Source organism: Bombina bombina, chromosome 7, assembly GCF_027579735.1.
Source record: "Bombina bombina isolate aBomBom1 chromosome 7, aBomBom1.pri, whole genome shotgun sequence".
In the NCBI taxonomy this organism is placed as follows: Eukaryota; Metazoa; Chordata; class Amphibia; order Anura; family Bombinatoridae; genus Bombina; species Bombina bombina.
The window spans coordinates 411,685,780-411,701,648 of record NC_069505.1 but is presented as its reverse complement, the minus strand read 5'-3'; the positions used below and the strand labels follow the sequence as shown (position 1 = coordinate 411,701,648).

The following is a 15,869-nucleotide window of genomic DNA, read 5'->3' as shown; positions in this document are numbered from 1 at the left end:
ATAGAGATCAATACCACAAGGGATGTTACTGACACATACTACATTACACACAGTATATATATATATATATAGAGAGATCAGTACCACAAGGACTGTTACTCACACATACATTACACACAGTATATATAGAGATCAATACCACAAGGGATGTTACATACTACATTACACACAGTATATATAGATCAGTACACACATACTACATTAGACAATGTATATATAGAGATCAGTACCACAAGGACTTGACTACATTCCTCATTTCTTCACTACTGACACAGAGAGTAACTGTTACTCACACATGAGGATGCTGAAGGCCATGACAGCCAGCAGGCCCTGGAGGAAGATCCCGAAGCTGTCCATAAAAGCCCCGGTCTCGCAACCCTGCCCAGGGGAAAGTGGGGGCGGCCGGGAGTCCATGCTCACGTTACCGGTACTGGGGCCCATAGCTCACAGCCAGTCCCAGCCGCTCACCACGGCAAGCTGGGACAGGACCGGTGTGACGTCACCGCTCGATGTGACACGTGATCATCAGGGGCGGTGCAGCGATGACAGTGGGAGGAACCACAGCGGGTAAGTAAGTAAGGGGCGGGTCTGTTTTCAAGGGCGTGGTCTTTTTCAGCCCATCCTGATGAAGTAGGCAATATGGCAGGGGCCTGTAAGTGTAAGGGCGTGGCTCATTTGGTCTTGCACATTAGGGAGAAGGCGGATTGGGTGGGGCTTAGAGTAAAGGGCGTGGCTTTCACTTAAGGATAACTTCGGAATCACTTGGTGGGCGTGGTTTCAATGGCTCCTCCCTCCTAGTGAATACACAACGTGAAAGTATAGCTGTAGTAACAGTCTGCCAGATTACGTTTTGCGTTATAGCTGTCTCCATAACTTGCAAGTTATTTCTACCTCTCACCTTTAATAGCGCTGCTATTACAGGTACACAAATACCAGCGCTGCTTTGAGCTGGTTTTATGTGCTTGTGCACGATTTCCCCATAGACATCAATGGGGAGAGCTGGCTAATAAAAAAAAGTCTAACACCTGCAATAAAGGAGCGTAAAGCTCCATAACGCAGCCCCATTGATTCCTATGGGGAAAGAAAATTTATATTTAAACCTTACACCCTAATATAAACCCTGAGTCTAAACACCCCTAATCTGCTGCCCCTGACATCGCCGTCACCTACCTACACTTATTAACCCCTAATCTGCTGCCCCTGACATCACCGACACCTACATTACACTTATTAACCCCTAATCTGCTGCACCCAACATCTTCGCTACCTGCATTACACTTATTAACCCCGAATCTGCCGCCCCCGACATCGCCACTACCTACATTACACTATTAACCCCTAATCTGCTGCCCCTGACATCACCACCACCTGCATTACACTTATTAACCCCTAATCTGCCGCCCCCAATGTCGCCGCCACCTACATTACATTTATTAACCCTTAATCTGCTGCCCCCGACATCGCCGCCACCTACATTACACTTATTAACCCCTAATCTGCTGCCCCCATTGTTGCCGCCACCTACATTACATTTATTAACCCCTAATCTGCCGCCCCCAGTCGCCACCACCTACATTACACTTATTAACCCCTAATCTGCCGCCCCCAATGTCGCCAGCACCTACCTACACTTATGAACCCCTAATCTGCCGCCCGCAATGTCGCCACCACCTACCTACACTTATTAACCCCTAATCTGCCGCCCCCAACGTCGCCGCCACTATACTAAAGTTATTAACCCCTAAACCTAAGTCTAACCCTAACACCCCTAACTTTAATATAATTCAAATAAATCTAAATACAAATTACATTACCTAAATAATACCTATTTAAAACTAAATACATACTTAGTCTTACCTGTAAAATAAACCCTAAGCTTGCTACAATATTGCTAATAGTTACATTGTAACTAGCTTAGGTTTTATTTTTATTTTACAGGTAAGTTGTATTTATTTTAACTAGGTACAATAGTTATTAAATAGTTATTAACTATTTAATAGCTACCTAGCTAAAATAAATACAAATTTACCTGTAAAATAAAACCTAACCTGTCTTACACTAAAACCTAACATTATACCAAAATTAAATAAATTAAATTAACAAAATACATTTATCTAAATTACTACAAATAATAAACACTAAATTAAACAAAATAAAAAAGAAATTATCAAATATTTAAACTAATTACACCTAATCTAATAGCCCTATCAAAATAAAAAAAGCCCCGCCAGGAGCACCGGTGATCAAAAAAAAGAAACCGCTTTATTCCCCAGTCTGGGATGTACATAAAAGAAGTGTAGCAAACAATAACAAAGTAAGGATGCAGGAGCTCTGGTGGGTCACTCCTCTACCTGCTGACGCGTTTCGGCATTGGTGCCGTAATCGTAGCGTAGGTATCACTTGTGGCTATGCTTCTTTATACCTAAAACAGCCATTCTATTGGCTAAAACCAAAATCGTGAGAGTGACCTCACCAGTTCACCTGTCCGCATATATAATTAGATTACATTTCGTGTAAAAATATAAATGCGTAAAACATAAAATACAGTGAACATTGTGCATTAACAATAATTCCCAGTCACCCCCTAAATAGAAACAGAGTGGAGGATAACATTTTAATACTAAATCACAAATCTTCCGGTGCAATAATCATTAATTTAAGCTCTGTGGTAGCAACCACATTGCCAATGGTTTTACCTCCATTAAATGCAAATCTGAATCCCTTTTGGTTCTTACCTTCTATATTTACACCAAAAACAAAAGCTCAGTATAAATTATAACTTAAAAGACTTCATTTGCACATACAGGACAAACAACATTAGTATAACTATCATTGTTATAGTCTTTTGTGGCTGTTTTTGCCAAACCATAGGGGATATCTAAGTATGCTGGATAATATCATGTTCTGAGCAGTTCCCTCAGTGTGTATTAGCTATATCTAGTATATACCACTCAGTGTCATAACCTCCCCAATTGGGGAGATTATTTATATAGTTTATGCCACTGTTTTGTAACACTCCAGTCATTCTCTATTTTATTTATTTTGTATATATGAGACACTAACTATCGCTATATCTGTTTATTCTTAAAAGATAGTGATTAATGATTATTGCACCGGAAGATTTGTGATTTAGTATTAAAATGTTATCCTCCACTCTGTTTCTATTTAGGGGGTGACTGGGAATTATTGTTCATGCACAATGTTCACTGTATTTTATGTTTTACGCATTTATATTTTTACACAAAATGGAATCTAATTATATATGCGGACAGGTGAACTGGTGAGGTCACTCTCACGATTTTGGTTTTAGCCAATAGAATGGCTGTTTTAGGTATTAAGAGGCATAGCCACAAGTGATACCTATGCTAAGATTATGGCACCAATGCCGAAACGCGTCAGCAGATAGAGGAATGACCCACCAGAGCTCCTGCATCCCTCCTTTGTTGTTGTTTGCTACACTTCTTTTATGTGTATCCCAGACTGGGGAATAAAGCTGTTTCTTTTTTTTGATAACCGGTGCTCCTGTACTTTATTTGTTTTGCGCTAAAAGTGAGATGCAACCTGAAGATAGAGACTGGAGGTAGTCCACTAGCATTTTCATGTCCTGCTGACCTCCCATGGCTATTTGGCAAAGCTTTACCCACTTACCTGAACAGTATAGCTCACAGCTTACAAAAAAGTGGGATTGGTAAATGGAGACCATCACAGCGATGTTGTATATATGCTGTGGACTCATGCCAAGTGGTCTAATTAGACAACATCCGTAGCTTGTTTTGTCTTTGACCGTACAACTCTTATGGTATCATTAAGGGTTCTTTAAACCTACCAAATGTCATGATAGCTACTTGTTTGATTTTAGATTTGGCATAGTTAATATACAAAGTTTGTGTACCCAGGGTATTGTTCAATTTCGGAGCGCTAACTCTATTTACTATAATTTACAATGATATACTCTGAGGCTAACAAGAATCTCATTGCAACTTCTCCTGCTAGCAGTTGTTTTCCCCTTGATGCTACCTAGGGTACATATTAGCTGACACTGACTAAGACACAGGTTGTCACCCCTATAATGAGGCTGCTGTCTGAAGTGTGGACATTAAAGGGGCCTAGATTTACAAAATTGAGCTTCATATCACAGATAAAACAGTCCCCTTTAGCTATTATTTCTTTTACTATTTTTGGTGCTGTTAGCTAACATCCCATGGTAATTCGCTACCTTGTCCAACTCCTCCATGACCCAACTAATATTCCAGATCCCTCCCATACCCATGACCCCACTATATTAAGGTATAAGAGAGTCTTGTAAACCACAGATTATGGACTCTTTGTATCAGTTTAGCATTTATTTTATATATAACCTATATCTTCTACATCTCTGTAATGCCTCAAATTCCACATACTCTTTTCACTATTTTGTAATATTCTATGTTATATTTATACCTATTATATTGTCTGCTATTTCTGTACTTCTCTATGGTGCAAGTACTCTAAGATCTCATGCTCATTCCATCATGCTCTGAGGCTATCATAAATATATTAGAAGTTAACTTATTTCTATCCAGGTCCAAGAGAGACCTTAACTAAGGCTAACTTTCCTCATTTTTGTGCCACAAGTTTACCTGGGTAATTATTTTTATTGAAATAACAATATAAAAACATGAGAGCAATCCAGAGAGATATACAGTAGCAAAAGTATCATCCAATAGAGATGTCTCAAGTTGAACCTGTGTGGATCATACTAATGTTAATCAGACTCTGAAGAGATCCCCTTGGAATATATCCAGTATATTGTTATGTTCATTTTACTTTTTGCACTGTATAGTCCGCGCATCATTATCGACTTGCATAATGTCTCTTTCAAGTTTCGCTCAACATTATCCCTATAACAACAAGTACAAAACTTTAATTGTATTTTATGTTGCTCTAACCTGTAAAGACTTGTGGCTATGATGTATATTTGTAAGGACTTGTTTTGTTCAGTCATACCTAAAAACCTCAATAAAAACTAATAAAAAAAAAATATATATATATATAAATATATAAAATATCACCCCATAAAATTGGTTCGTTGGTAAAAGATTAAATCCTCACCAAGGACCATACATATAAAACAAATATATTAAGATATATATATATATATATATATATATATATATATAAAACATATTTTTTTTTAAATGTAATAAATATATATATATAATATACAAAGAGGGAACCGTTCTACCAGGATCTAAGAAGAGCTCATCAGTTAGTTCTATGGCGATTTACCACCCAGGAGCAGCCTCTTTTAGACCAAATGCGGTTTTCACAGAGGAAGACTTCCCTGAAGCATATCAGTCTGATCCCGCCAAGTAAGGTCAGTCCAGCCCCGACAGGCAATTCTCCTCTGAGGCCCATAGAAGGTGATCGTTTCAGCCTTCTATGGGCCTCATCAGTGAGGTGCAGTCACATTCCTCTAAGCACACTGGGCAAGGAGTCCACGTCTGGTTTCCCCCATGAACCTTAGGGAGACCTCCTCAGGGTCATAATACAAATGCATACAAAGGTAGAAGCGCTCTACCAGGATCAGACTGATGTACTTCAGGAAAGTCTTCCTCTGTGAAAAGCACAGTGGTCTAAAAGAGGCTGCTCCTGAGCCGTAACGCGCCATAGAACTAGCTGATGGGCTTTTGTTTGTTTTTGAAGAAAGCCACCCCAGAAGAGTTGCGGCTGTTATAGGCTCTAAGTGATGGACAACTCAATATTAAAAAGGGACAGTCTACTTCAGAATTTGTATTGTTTAAAAACAGATAATCCATTTAATACCCATTCCCCAGTTTTGCATAACCAACATGGTTATATTAATACACTTTTTACCTCTGTGATTACCTTGTATCAAAGCCTCTGCAGACTGCTCCGTATCTCAGTTATATTAATATACTTTTTACCTCTGTGATTACCTTGTATCAAAGCCTCTGCAGACTGCTCCTTATCTCAGTTATATTAATATACTTTTTACCTCTGTGATTACCTTGTATCAAAGCCTCTGCAGACTGCTCCTTATCTCAGTTATATTAATATACTTTTTACCTCTGTGATTACCTTGTATCTAAGCCTCTGCAGACTGCTCCTTATCTCAGTTATAGTAATATACTTTTTACCTCTGTGATTACCTTGTATCAAAGCCTCTGCAGACTGCTCCTTATCTCAGTTATATTAATATACTTTTTACCTCTGTGATTACCTTGTATCTAAGCCTCTGCAGACTGCTCCTTATCTCAGTTATATTAATATATTTTTTACCTCTGTGATTACCTTGTATCTAAACCTCTGCAGACTGCTTCTTATCTCAGTTATATTAATATACTTTTTACCTCTGAGATTACCTTGTATCTAAGCCTCTGCAGACTGCCCCTTATCTCAGTTATATTAATATACTTTTTACCTCTGTGATAACCTTGTATCTAACCCTCTGCAGACTGCTCCTTATCTCAGTTATATTAATATACTTTTTACCTCTGTGATTACCCTGTATCTAAGCCTCTGCAAACTGCCCCTTATCTCAGTTATAATAATATACTTTTTACCTCTGTGATTACCCTGTAGCTAAGCCTCTGCAGACTGCTCCTTATCTCAGTTATATTAATATACTTTATACCTCTGTGATTACCTTGTATCTAAGCCTCTGCTACCTTATCTCAGTTCTTCTGACAGACTTGCATTCTAACCAACCAGTGCTAACTCATAAATAACTCTACGAGAGTGAGCACAATAATATCTATATGGCACACATGAACTAGCGTTGTCTAAATGCACTGAGCTAAAAGGCGGCCTTCAGCATATAAGCCTACCTATGTGTAGTTTCAAAAGAATATCAAGAGAAAAAAGCAAATTTGATGATAAAAGTAAACTGTAAAATTGTTTAAAATTGCATGCCCTATCTGACAGTTTAATTTTGACTAGACTGTCCCTTTAAGGCACATGGTTTTGGAATGGGATATCCAAATATTCAGCGAGCTAATATAGGTGTGATATTCTACATACTGTTGGCCATATACAGTGTGTGTATTTTATCAGTGTTGAAAAAAATTATAATAATAAAAAAAAGACATAATAACACAGAAATATAAAATATTACAAATTTATTAAAAACCCATAAGGGCAAAGAAATAAAATTCATTATGATTCAGTTATCAAACAAAGCACTATATTTTTGTTTTATTTTATACATTGTATTTACATTAAACAAAACATTTACTGGAGAAAAATTGAGTTGATTAACTCAGTTATAAATTCACAAAGAATAAAACATTTATATTATCACAATTGACTGTTGAAAGTTTAGTCTTTTTTTTTTTTTTAATCGACCAACAAAATAAATAATGCAAAATCTGCTTAATTCCACTGTTTCTCCTGGACATCTGATTTTTGAGTGCAAAGAGGGTCTAGGTATTTTATCTCCATCCTTTTGTGTGAAAATAAGTATATAAAAAAAAAAATTCGGATTTTCTAAAGAAAAAAATATAGGGAATGTGAGAAAATGATGTCGGTACTCTGACAAAAAGTCTAAACATAGGATATAGAGAGAGCATAAAGGAACCAATAGCATATGAAACACAGGATCAGTTTTAAATGGGGTAAGAGAGAAGCTGTAGGGGCAGTTATGAAAGCGCTTAAAGGGAGAGGACGTAGGGGCAGTTATGAAAGGGCAATAGGGATATGGTAAAGGGGCAGTTATGAGAGGGGTACTTATGATAATTTAAAGGGGCAGTTATGAGAGGGGTAATAGAAATAAGTAAAATGGGGGTTATGAGAGGGGTAATAGATATAAGTTAAAGTGGTGGTTATGAGAGGGGTAATAGATATAAGGTAAAGGGGCGGGGTTATGAGAGGGGTAATACAGATAAGGTAAAGGGGCGGTTATGAGAGGGGTAATATAGATAAGTTAAAGGGTTGGTTATGAGAGGGGTAATAAAGATAAGTTAAAGGGGTGGTTATGAGAGGGGTAGTACAGATAAATTAAAGGGGCGGTTATGAGAGGGGTAATAGAGATAAGTTAAAGGAGTGGTTATGAGAGGGGTAATAGAGATAGAGTAAAAGGGCTGTTATGAGAGGGGTAATATAGTTAAGGTAAAGGGGCGGTTAGGAGAGGGGTAATAAGGAGAAGGTAAAGAAGCAGTTATGAGAGGGGTAATAAAGATAAGGTAAAGGGGCGGTTAGGAGATGGATAACAGAGATAAGTTAAAGGGGCGGCTATGAGAGGGGTAATACAGATAAGGTAAAGGGGCCATTATTTGAGGGGTAATTCAGATAAGGTAAAGGGGCAGTTATTTGAGGGGTAGTAAAGATAAGGTAAAGGGGCGGTTATGTGAGGAGTCATACAAATAAGGTAAAGGGGGAAATCATGAGGAGAGGTTATAGGGCAGTTAGAGGGGGATTTGGACAAATGATTAGGGGAGGAATTGTATGATTAATGTGTGATTAAAGGGAGGGCATGTCGGCTATGTCAATATTTATTAGTATTATAGTAAAATGTATGTGTTAAAAAACAAACAAACCAATGACAAATGTAATAATGAATTAGGTAGCAAAGACATGTTTCCATACAACACTAGGCATGTGCATTTGTACTATTTGGAAACAAATGCCAAATATAGTGGCCACCATCAGCATTCAGCTATTTTCAGACCTAGATTTCTTCTTGTGAAAGAGCAAGCACACTAAGTTCTGTATTTGCACAGATGTTAGTGTGTTGTACTTTAACAAGAAAAAAAATAGCCGAATGCTGCAAGTTGCCGCCATATTTGGCATTCGTTTGTTTCCAAATAGTTCGAATGCGCAGGCCTACTCAACACCGTTCCCAAGAAGTGGACGGAAATGCTCGTTAGGACTTGTAAACAGGATGACAATACAATAAAAGTGCAAATCACTTAAGGCTTGTAGGCTGGCGTAGACCCACCCGGCCTGGACGCCATACTGCCAATCACACAGGGTACCAGAGATTTCTCAGCTGGAGAGGCTCTGGTAAAATGCCAGCTTCACCCTTTCAATGTGGTAGCATAGTCTGATCGCTGTGCTAAGCTGGAGTTCGAGGAAGTCCTGTACAGCAGGCAGAGTCAGCAGGAGCAGCGCCTTCCCATCTATCTCCTGTTGTGAAGAAACAAACACAAAGGCATCATCTCTGGAACTACCATCTAGAAGACCTTTCTTCACTCTACAGCTCCGTACAGTTGGAAAAACCCTAAGGAAGAACAGCCCTCTATAGTAGATGCCTGCTGAAGGAATATTATTATCATCATTTTATTTGTATGGTGCTGGGTACAGATATAGGGGTATACAATTATAAAGACGTGATCTGATACAAAAACAAAATCTAGTACAGGAGGAAGAGGGCCGTGCTCTGAAGAGCTTACAGTCTACAGGTTGTGGGTACAGAGACATAAGGTTTGGGTAAGCTTGTTAACATGGATTTTATTTGCAGTAGTGAGTCAAGGCAGATCAAGATTTATTTTGGGTAGGATGAAAAACAGGGGAGAGCTGGTAAGCTTCTCTGGATATGTGGGTTTTCAAATAGCGTCTGAAGCTATACAAGGTTGGAGACAGTCTTATGGAGCTGGGTAGTGAGAAGTCTTGGAAGTGAGAGAGGGAGTAGAGATAATAGGAGTGGAGAGACGAAGGTCAGAGGTTGATCAAAGAGGATGGGTCGTGGAGAATTTGGAGATGAGAGAGGGACAAATAGTTGGGAGTGAGGCTGTTGAGTCCTTTATAGGTTAAGGTTAAAACTTTGAAGTGTGTTCTAGAGCAGAGGTTTTCAAAGTCTTACACAGTGGGCCTCCCCTTTGATTAAACATTTCAAGATGAGCCCTTCCCCCCCCCCCATAGATGTTATTTCTATTTTTATGCAGGCAACAAAAGCCAAAACGGCGCCTGGAAACTAAAGTAAATGCTGCCTGGCCAAAGCAATAGCATACAATGTTGTAGCACACAGGTATTACATTACCCTGCTGCAGACACATTTTCCTGGCTCATAGTTCCTGGCTATTAGTTAGTGTGTTGGAATTGCAGTGCATTTGCATTAACTTTCCTGCATTTTACCTAGTGTTGTATAGCTGGCAGGATTTTATTTTGTACTCAGCTGGCCCAGCGTTGTCTTCCTCTTGTGACCACAATGCTATAGCAGTATGCTGGGTAAAATTATATTACCAGCAGCTAAGGGTTTACTCCCAAATGCACACAAGCCTGTAACACACTGCAATATACTGCTCCTACTTCCCTCTGTAGACCACTGAGGTGTGGACTAGTTATGCACTGCACGCGCATGTTGAGTCATGTTGGGAATGTTAGTTTCTCAAATCAACATTGTGACATTCTGAAGCAACAGCCTGCTTTCATTTAGCAGTGGTTGCAGTCTGCAGTGGCCTACAGAAGTTACAATGTTGATTTGGCTACAGCTGGAATGTATTATATAAGTAGGATAACCAAGGACAGTAGGGACCTTAATAAATAAATATATATATATATATATATATATATTGTATCAACATAAACTTTACCCTTAACATCTGATCTAAAGGAATGAGAAGTGACTTATGTGATGGTTCTAGTTATACCACAACTGGACATTACCTGTTCCTGAAAGTGTCGGGCAAGGTGAGCGCAGTCAGTGGATTTGATGTACTGAGTAACGTCACTTACGCTCCAGTCCAAGGGGCAGCTGCCCAGCTTCAGTGGCTCGCTTAGCTCAATTCGGATGTCCTAGAAGACAGAGCAATACCTTATATTATTACTGCAACAAAGGATACTTCACATTAATATACCAGTTGCTTTGAATGGCCATCAAAAAATAAATAACAAAAAAGCTCCATAATGAATATTCAGTGATTTCCTTTTCAACCAGCTAATTTAGAGCAGATACATTGATCAACTTTTTTTTAGTGCATCATCTCCATACTCAACAAATACATTAATTACGAAATACAAACATTTAAGGGGACAGCAAAGTCATCCCAGTTCAGATGGAATTTTTTAAGAGACTTGCTGTGTTAAAGCATATCTAGATAGGTATAGGTGCACTACTGGGAGATAGCTGTTGATTGGTGGTTGCACATATATGCCTCTAGTCATTGGCTCACCAAATATGTTCAGCAAACTCCCAGTAGTGCATTGCTGCTCTAGAGACGACTTTAATTATGCCCATTTAAAGACATCTACTGTATCAACACTCGCTACCTCCTCAAAATATTCCATTGTTTGATTGCTCCTAGTGTTGCTAGATATTAAATCTACTTTCCTTTAGATGTAAAGTGTGAGCTATAGATATGGGTCATGAATCGATTTATATAAAGTAATATCATCATCATCATCATCTCTAATTTGCCCCTTTTCAACACTAATCAAACCCAGCTTAGCTGACCTCTCCTGATAGCTTAAAGGGACAATATACACTCATTTTCATATAACTGTATGTAATAGACCCTACTATAAAGAATAAGCTGCACAGATACTGATATAAAAATTCAGTATAAAACAGTTTAAAAACTTACTTAGAAGCTCTCAGTTTAGCTCTGTTGAAATGGTAGCTGGAAAGCCCATTGCAAGTGGCAAATAAGACACTCCCCCTCCCCCTTCTATTGCATGTGAAAAGACCCTTTACACAAACAGGAGCAAGCTGGAGTAGGTAGCTGACAGTATTCTCATAAAACTTTGGGGCTTGGTTAGGAGTCTGGAAATCAGAGCAATGTTATTTATAAATAAGCAAAACTATACATTTAAAAAAAACAAAAAAACTTTATGGGCTATATAAATAGATCATCTACAAACCATTTATGCAAAGAAAAAATGAGTGTATAATGTCCCTTTAAATCCTCCGTTCTCCTTCTTAGGGGGGAAAACTACATTTAAAAATATAGTTACACTCATAATAACACTGATAAAAAATGTTTTAAAAAATATTGCTTAAAAAAGTTTTAAGGGCTCAAAGATATGAGGTCTCAGGTGTTAAAGAAAAAAAAAAGGAAATATTCATATTTCATTTCATGTTAGCGCGCTTGGTTAAACGCAGGTCGGGGATTTGTGCGCGAGTAGGGTGTTCGTGTTTTTCTCCATTTTTCAAACTCTATTGAAATCTATGGGAGAATACATTAACGCGGTTGTGATATTTGAACTTCAGCATTTTGTGTGCTTCGGGTTAGCACGCGTGTGAAATCTTTTTAATTTTCAACTTGTAATACACGTACAAGAAGCTAACTTCTAGCGGCGTTAGCACGCGAGCGGGAGAACAAACTAACATTCCACTCGTAAGCTAGCCCTTTTTTTTCTCTTTGTGATTTAGATAGTGTAAACTATTTAAAACAAATTTTCCTTTGGAGCAGTTTGAAGAAAACTTAGGTTACAGAATTTGCTTTGGGCTTCTTTAGGAAGCGAGGGACAACCATCATTTCTAGACAAAAGCAAGAGGTGTTTATGTCCCTTTAACCTCTTAAACAATGTACCTTGGACATGAGAAGTTTGTCACCGTCTGAGGACCAGAACATCCTTTTCTTCTCGGACGTCAGTGAGTGTTCACTCCGAGTTGGAGAGGTGGAACCAGAACCCTTCCCTGAAAATTCTGATCCCTCTTGGTGGTCTGGAACACTTTCCTCACTATGAGAGTCTTCCTCTCCCTCCTCCTCTTCATCACCACTCCCCTACGGAACAAGAAAAAATTCCATTTGCAAAAAAAGTTATTACTGGTTTTCAGTGACGTACACACATATGCTGTGAGGGCACGTGGACTGGTATTCAAACACTATTCAAGCTCAGAGTGCTAGGGGTGTGTGTGAATTACATCGGTGAAGATTTAATTTGTGTCATACAAGTCACTGCTGACTCTCTGAGAAGGTACGGTGTTTGAATACAGGTTCACGGACCAGCACAGCATATGTGCATATGCAGCCGAAAAACATTATTAACTTTTATAGAAGCACTCTTTTTAATTCAAATAAACTGCAAAAATGCTTCTATTTAAAATTTTAATGCACCCATGTACAGTTCAATTGAAACCTTTTTTTATCCCTTTAACAAAAAACTGAGCAGCAGACACCACCCTCCACAGTTATGTGCCCCAGCACAATAGCAACTACTCCGCCACTTTTTCTTCCACACCAAATTTTATCAGCTCGGAGACATCTGCCCGACCCACCTGTGGGCTCCCTATTGGAGTGTTATCTACAGATGCGGATGAGCGTTTCTTCTTGTGAACAAAGAAGTGTTTCTTTCGCCTCCTCTTCCTCGTTGGCTTTTTCAGGGCAGCTTCGATGCTGCGCAGGATCCCTGTAGGGCTACTTAAGTTCCTCCCACGCCGCCTTCCATTATACTGAGCTAGACACCAGAACGTTACAAGAGTCAGGTTAGATGAGAACATGTTGTGAAAACAGGTCGGTCAAAACTCTTACTTTAAGTGTTTGGTCTGACATGTTTGGGATTCGGCTGTTGACTAAAAGGCTTGGTGCTCTTGTAATGGGTAGTCAGTTGCAGTGTAACCAATTATTTGCCATTAGAATTTCAACCTAATCTAATAGAGATTGGTGAACATCATCCTTCTCAAATAGTGATTGGTCAGTTACAAATATATAGCAACAATGCAGGGTAGGAGGTAACACGATTCCCAGCACTACAGTTGCTTCCTCCAATATACTGAGGTTGAAGTCGCCAAAATAAGATAAGGTTGTCAATTTTCTATAATAATCGTTAACCAATCACAAAAAAAACAGGGCTAAAATAAACCAATCATAAGTAAAAGCAACAACAAACAAAAAATGTAATAGACCAATCACAAAAATGCAGAACTGTTCAGTCACTTAAAAAAGTTGAAATTGACCAATCACAAAAATACAGGGCTGACAAATTATTTTATTAGAGTACAAAAACTTTAGAATAAGCAATAATATATTGACAAACAATACTAGTCCCTAGCTACGTATTAATACAGATTAATATACATGTATATCTGACATTTTGGTTATTTGTAACTGACTTTATATTGTAATTCCCTTGTCATTGGTTTTGCTTTTTCACCAAAACTGGCACTTAAAGGGACACTAAACCCAATTTTTTTCTTTAAAGGTTCAGATAGAGCATGCAATTTTAAGTAACTTTCTAATATACTCCTATTATCAAATTTTCTTTGTTCTCTTGCTATCTTTATTTACAAAGCAGGAATGTAAAGCTTAAGAGCAGGCCCATTTTATTTTTGGTTCAGTACCTGGGTTACTCTTGCTTATTGGTGGCCACCAATAAGCGCTATCCAGGGTTCTGAACCTAAAATGGGCCGGCGCCTAATCTTTACATTCCTGCTTTTCAAATAAAGATAGCAACAAAATGAAGAAAAATTGATTATAGGAGTATATTAGAAAGTTGCTTAAAATTGCATGCTCTATCTGAATCATGAAAGAAAAAATTTGGGTTTAGTATCCCTTTAAAGGGATAGAAAGATCAAAATGTAAATGTTCACGGGTGCATTAATATTTTAAATAAAAGCATTTTTACAATATACTTCCATTAGTAAAAATGCTTCTAGTGAGTGTTATTACCGTTAGTTATCAGTATATGCACATATGCTGTGAGTTCCCTATGCACCAGTATACAAACAACACACAATACGCCCCAGCACCAGCACTCTCATCCTCAAGTCACGCATAGCATATGTGCGTATGCTGCTGAAACAGTACTGACTTTTACTAGAAGCATTTTTGTCAATAGAAGTATATTGCTAAATGTAAAATTTAATTGCACCCGTGCTTTATTTCAATTTTGATAATCACAAGGGTAATTACAATATAAAATCAGTTTAAAATATCCAAAATGTCTGTTTCCCATGTCTCCATTGTTTAACCCATAAATAGCTGTCCCTTACTGTATTTGGTCTTGGTGAGCACTGAGCAGTTTTCTGAACACTGATCCAGCACCATCACTGGTCCGAATAAGTTGGGACAGCACTCCAGTTTGATGCAGGTTTTCCTACAAAACTCTGTTACACAGTCTGATGTCCTCACAAGCTCTACAGTGGCTCTGTATGTCTTCCCTTTATACCTGGCCAGAGATATTGAGAGATCAATGACAGGGTTTTATTAAAGAACCACTAAAAATAGTAGAATTGCACAAAAAGGGCATAAGAAAAAGACAATGCAATAGCACTTACTCTGAATTTTAAATGTGCAGCAGTTTTTTTACTTCAATTTGTCGGTCCCCTATATCATGTGACAGCCATCAGCCAATCACAGACTCATATACGTATGCACTGTGAACTCTTGCACATGTTCAGTAGTACCTGGTGCTAAACTTAAACCATTAAAGGGACATAATACCCATATTTTAAAATCACTAGAAAGTGATGCAGTATAACTGTAAAAAGTTGACATGAAAATATCACCTGAACATCTCTATGTAAAAAGTGAAGATATTTTATCTCAAAATGTCTTCAGCTCACCAGATTAAGTGTTTTGGTAACAGTTATATTTCATCTACTTTCTACTGTACAGCTGCAAGTTGGGAAAAAAACAAAACAATAGCCAATCAGCATCAGCAGTGCTGAGGTAATGCTTTGCTGTGATCTCATGAGATTTCATAGTAAGCTTCCTTAAACTGAATAGGAAAATAACATAACTGCACCTGCCCATGCTAGATGCACAAGCCCTGGGACTATTATCCTGATTGGCTGCTTAAAGTCTCTTTACAGTGGGGTGTGAAATTTTGTGGGAAAATATCTTCCTTTTTTAAATAGAAATGTTCAGGTGATATTTTCTAATCAGCTTTTTACAGCTATGCTGCATCATTTTCAAGTGCTTCAACATTTGGGTATCATATCCCTTTAAGACACACACCCTTTCAAACGGTAGGTATTGGAGGTTTCT

At 38.3% G+C, this 15,869-nt stretch overlaps 2 protein-coding genes across 2 annotated transcripts in view; both read right to left on the bottom strand.

Moving 5' to 3' along the window:
- Window positions 1–523, bottom strand: part of STIMATE (STIM activating enhancer) — a 209,978-nt gene extending 209,455 nt beyond the window's left edge. Inside the window, exon 1 of the mRNA XM_053721207.1 lies at window positions 294–523. Coding sequence (XP_053577182.1) covers window positions 294–441 — 148 coding nt within the window. The 5' untranslated portion in view covers window positions 442–523. The remainder of the gene's footprint in view (window positions 1–293) is intronic.
- Window positions 524–7,104: 6,581 nt separating this feature from the next.
- The window catches only part of SFMBT1 (Scm like with four mbt domains 1), an 80,375-nt gene continuing 71,610 nt past the window's right edge, over window positions 7,105–15,869 (bottom strand). Inside the window, exons 17-21 of the mRNA XM_053721206.1 lie at window positions 14,873–15,048; window positions 13,160–13,338; window positions 12,471–12,665; window positions 10,606–10,734; window positions 7,105–9,126 (exon numbers count right to left, since the gene is read on the bottom strand). Coding sequence (XP_053577181.1) covers window positions 8,986–9,126; window positions 10,606–10,734; window positions 12,471–12,665; window positions 13,160–13,338; window positions 14,873–15,048 — 820 coding nt within the window. The 3' untranslated portion in view covers window positions 7,105–8,985. The remainder of the gene's footprint in view (window positions 9,127–10,605; window positions 10,735–12,470; window positions 12,666–13,159; window positions 13,339–14,872; window positions 15,049–15,869) is intronic.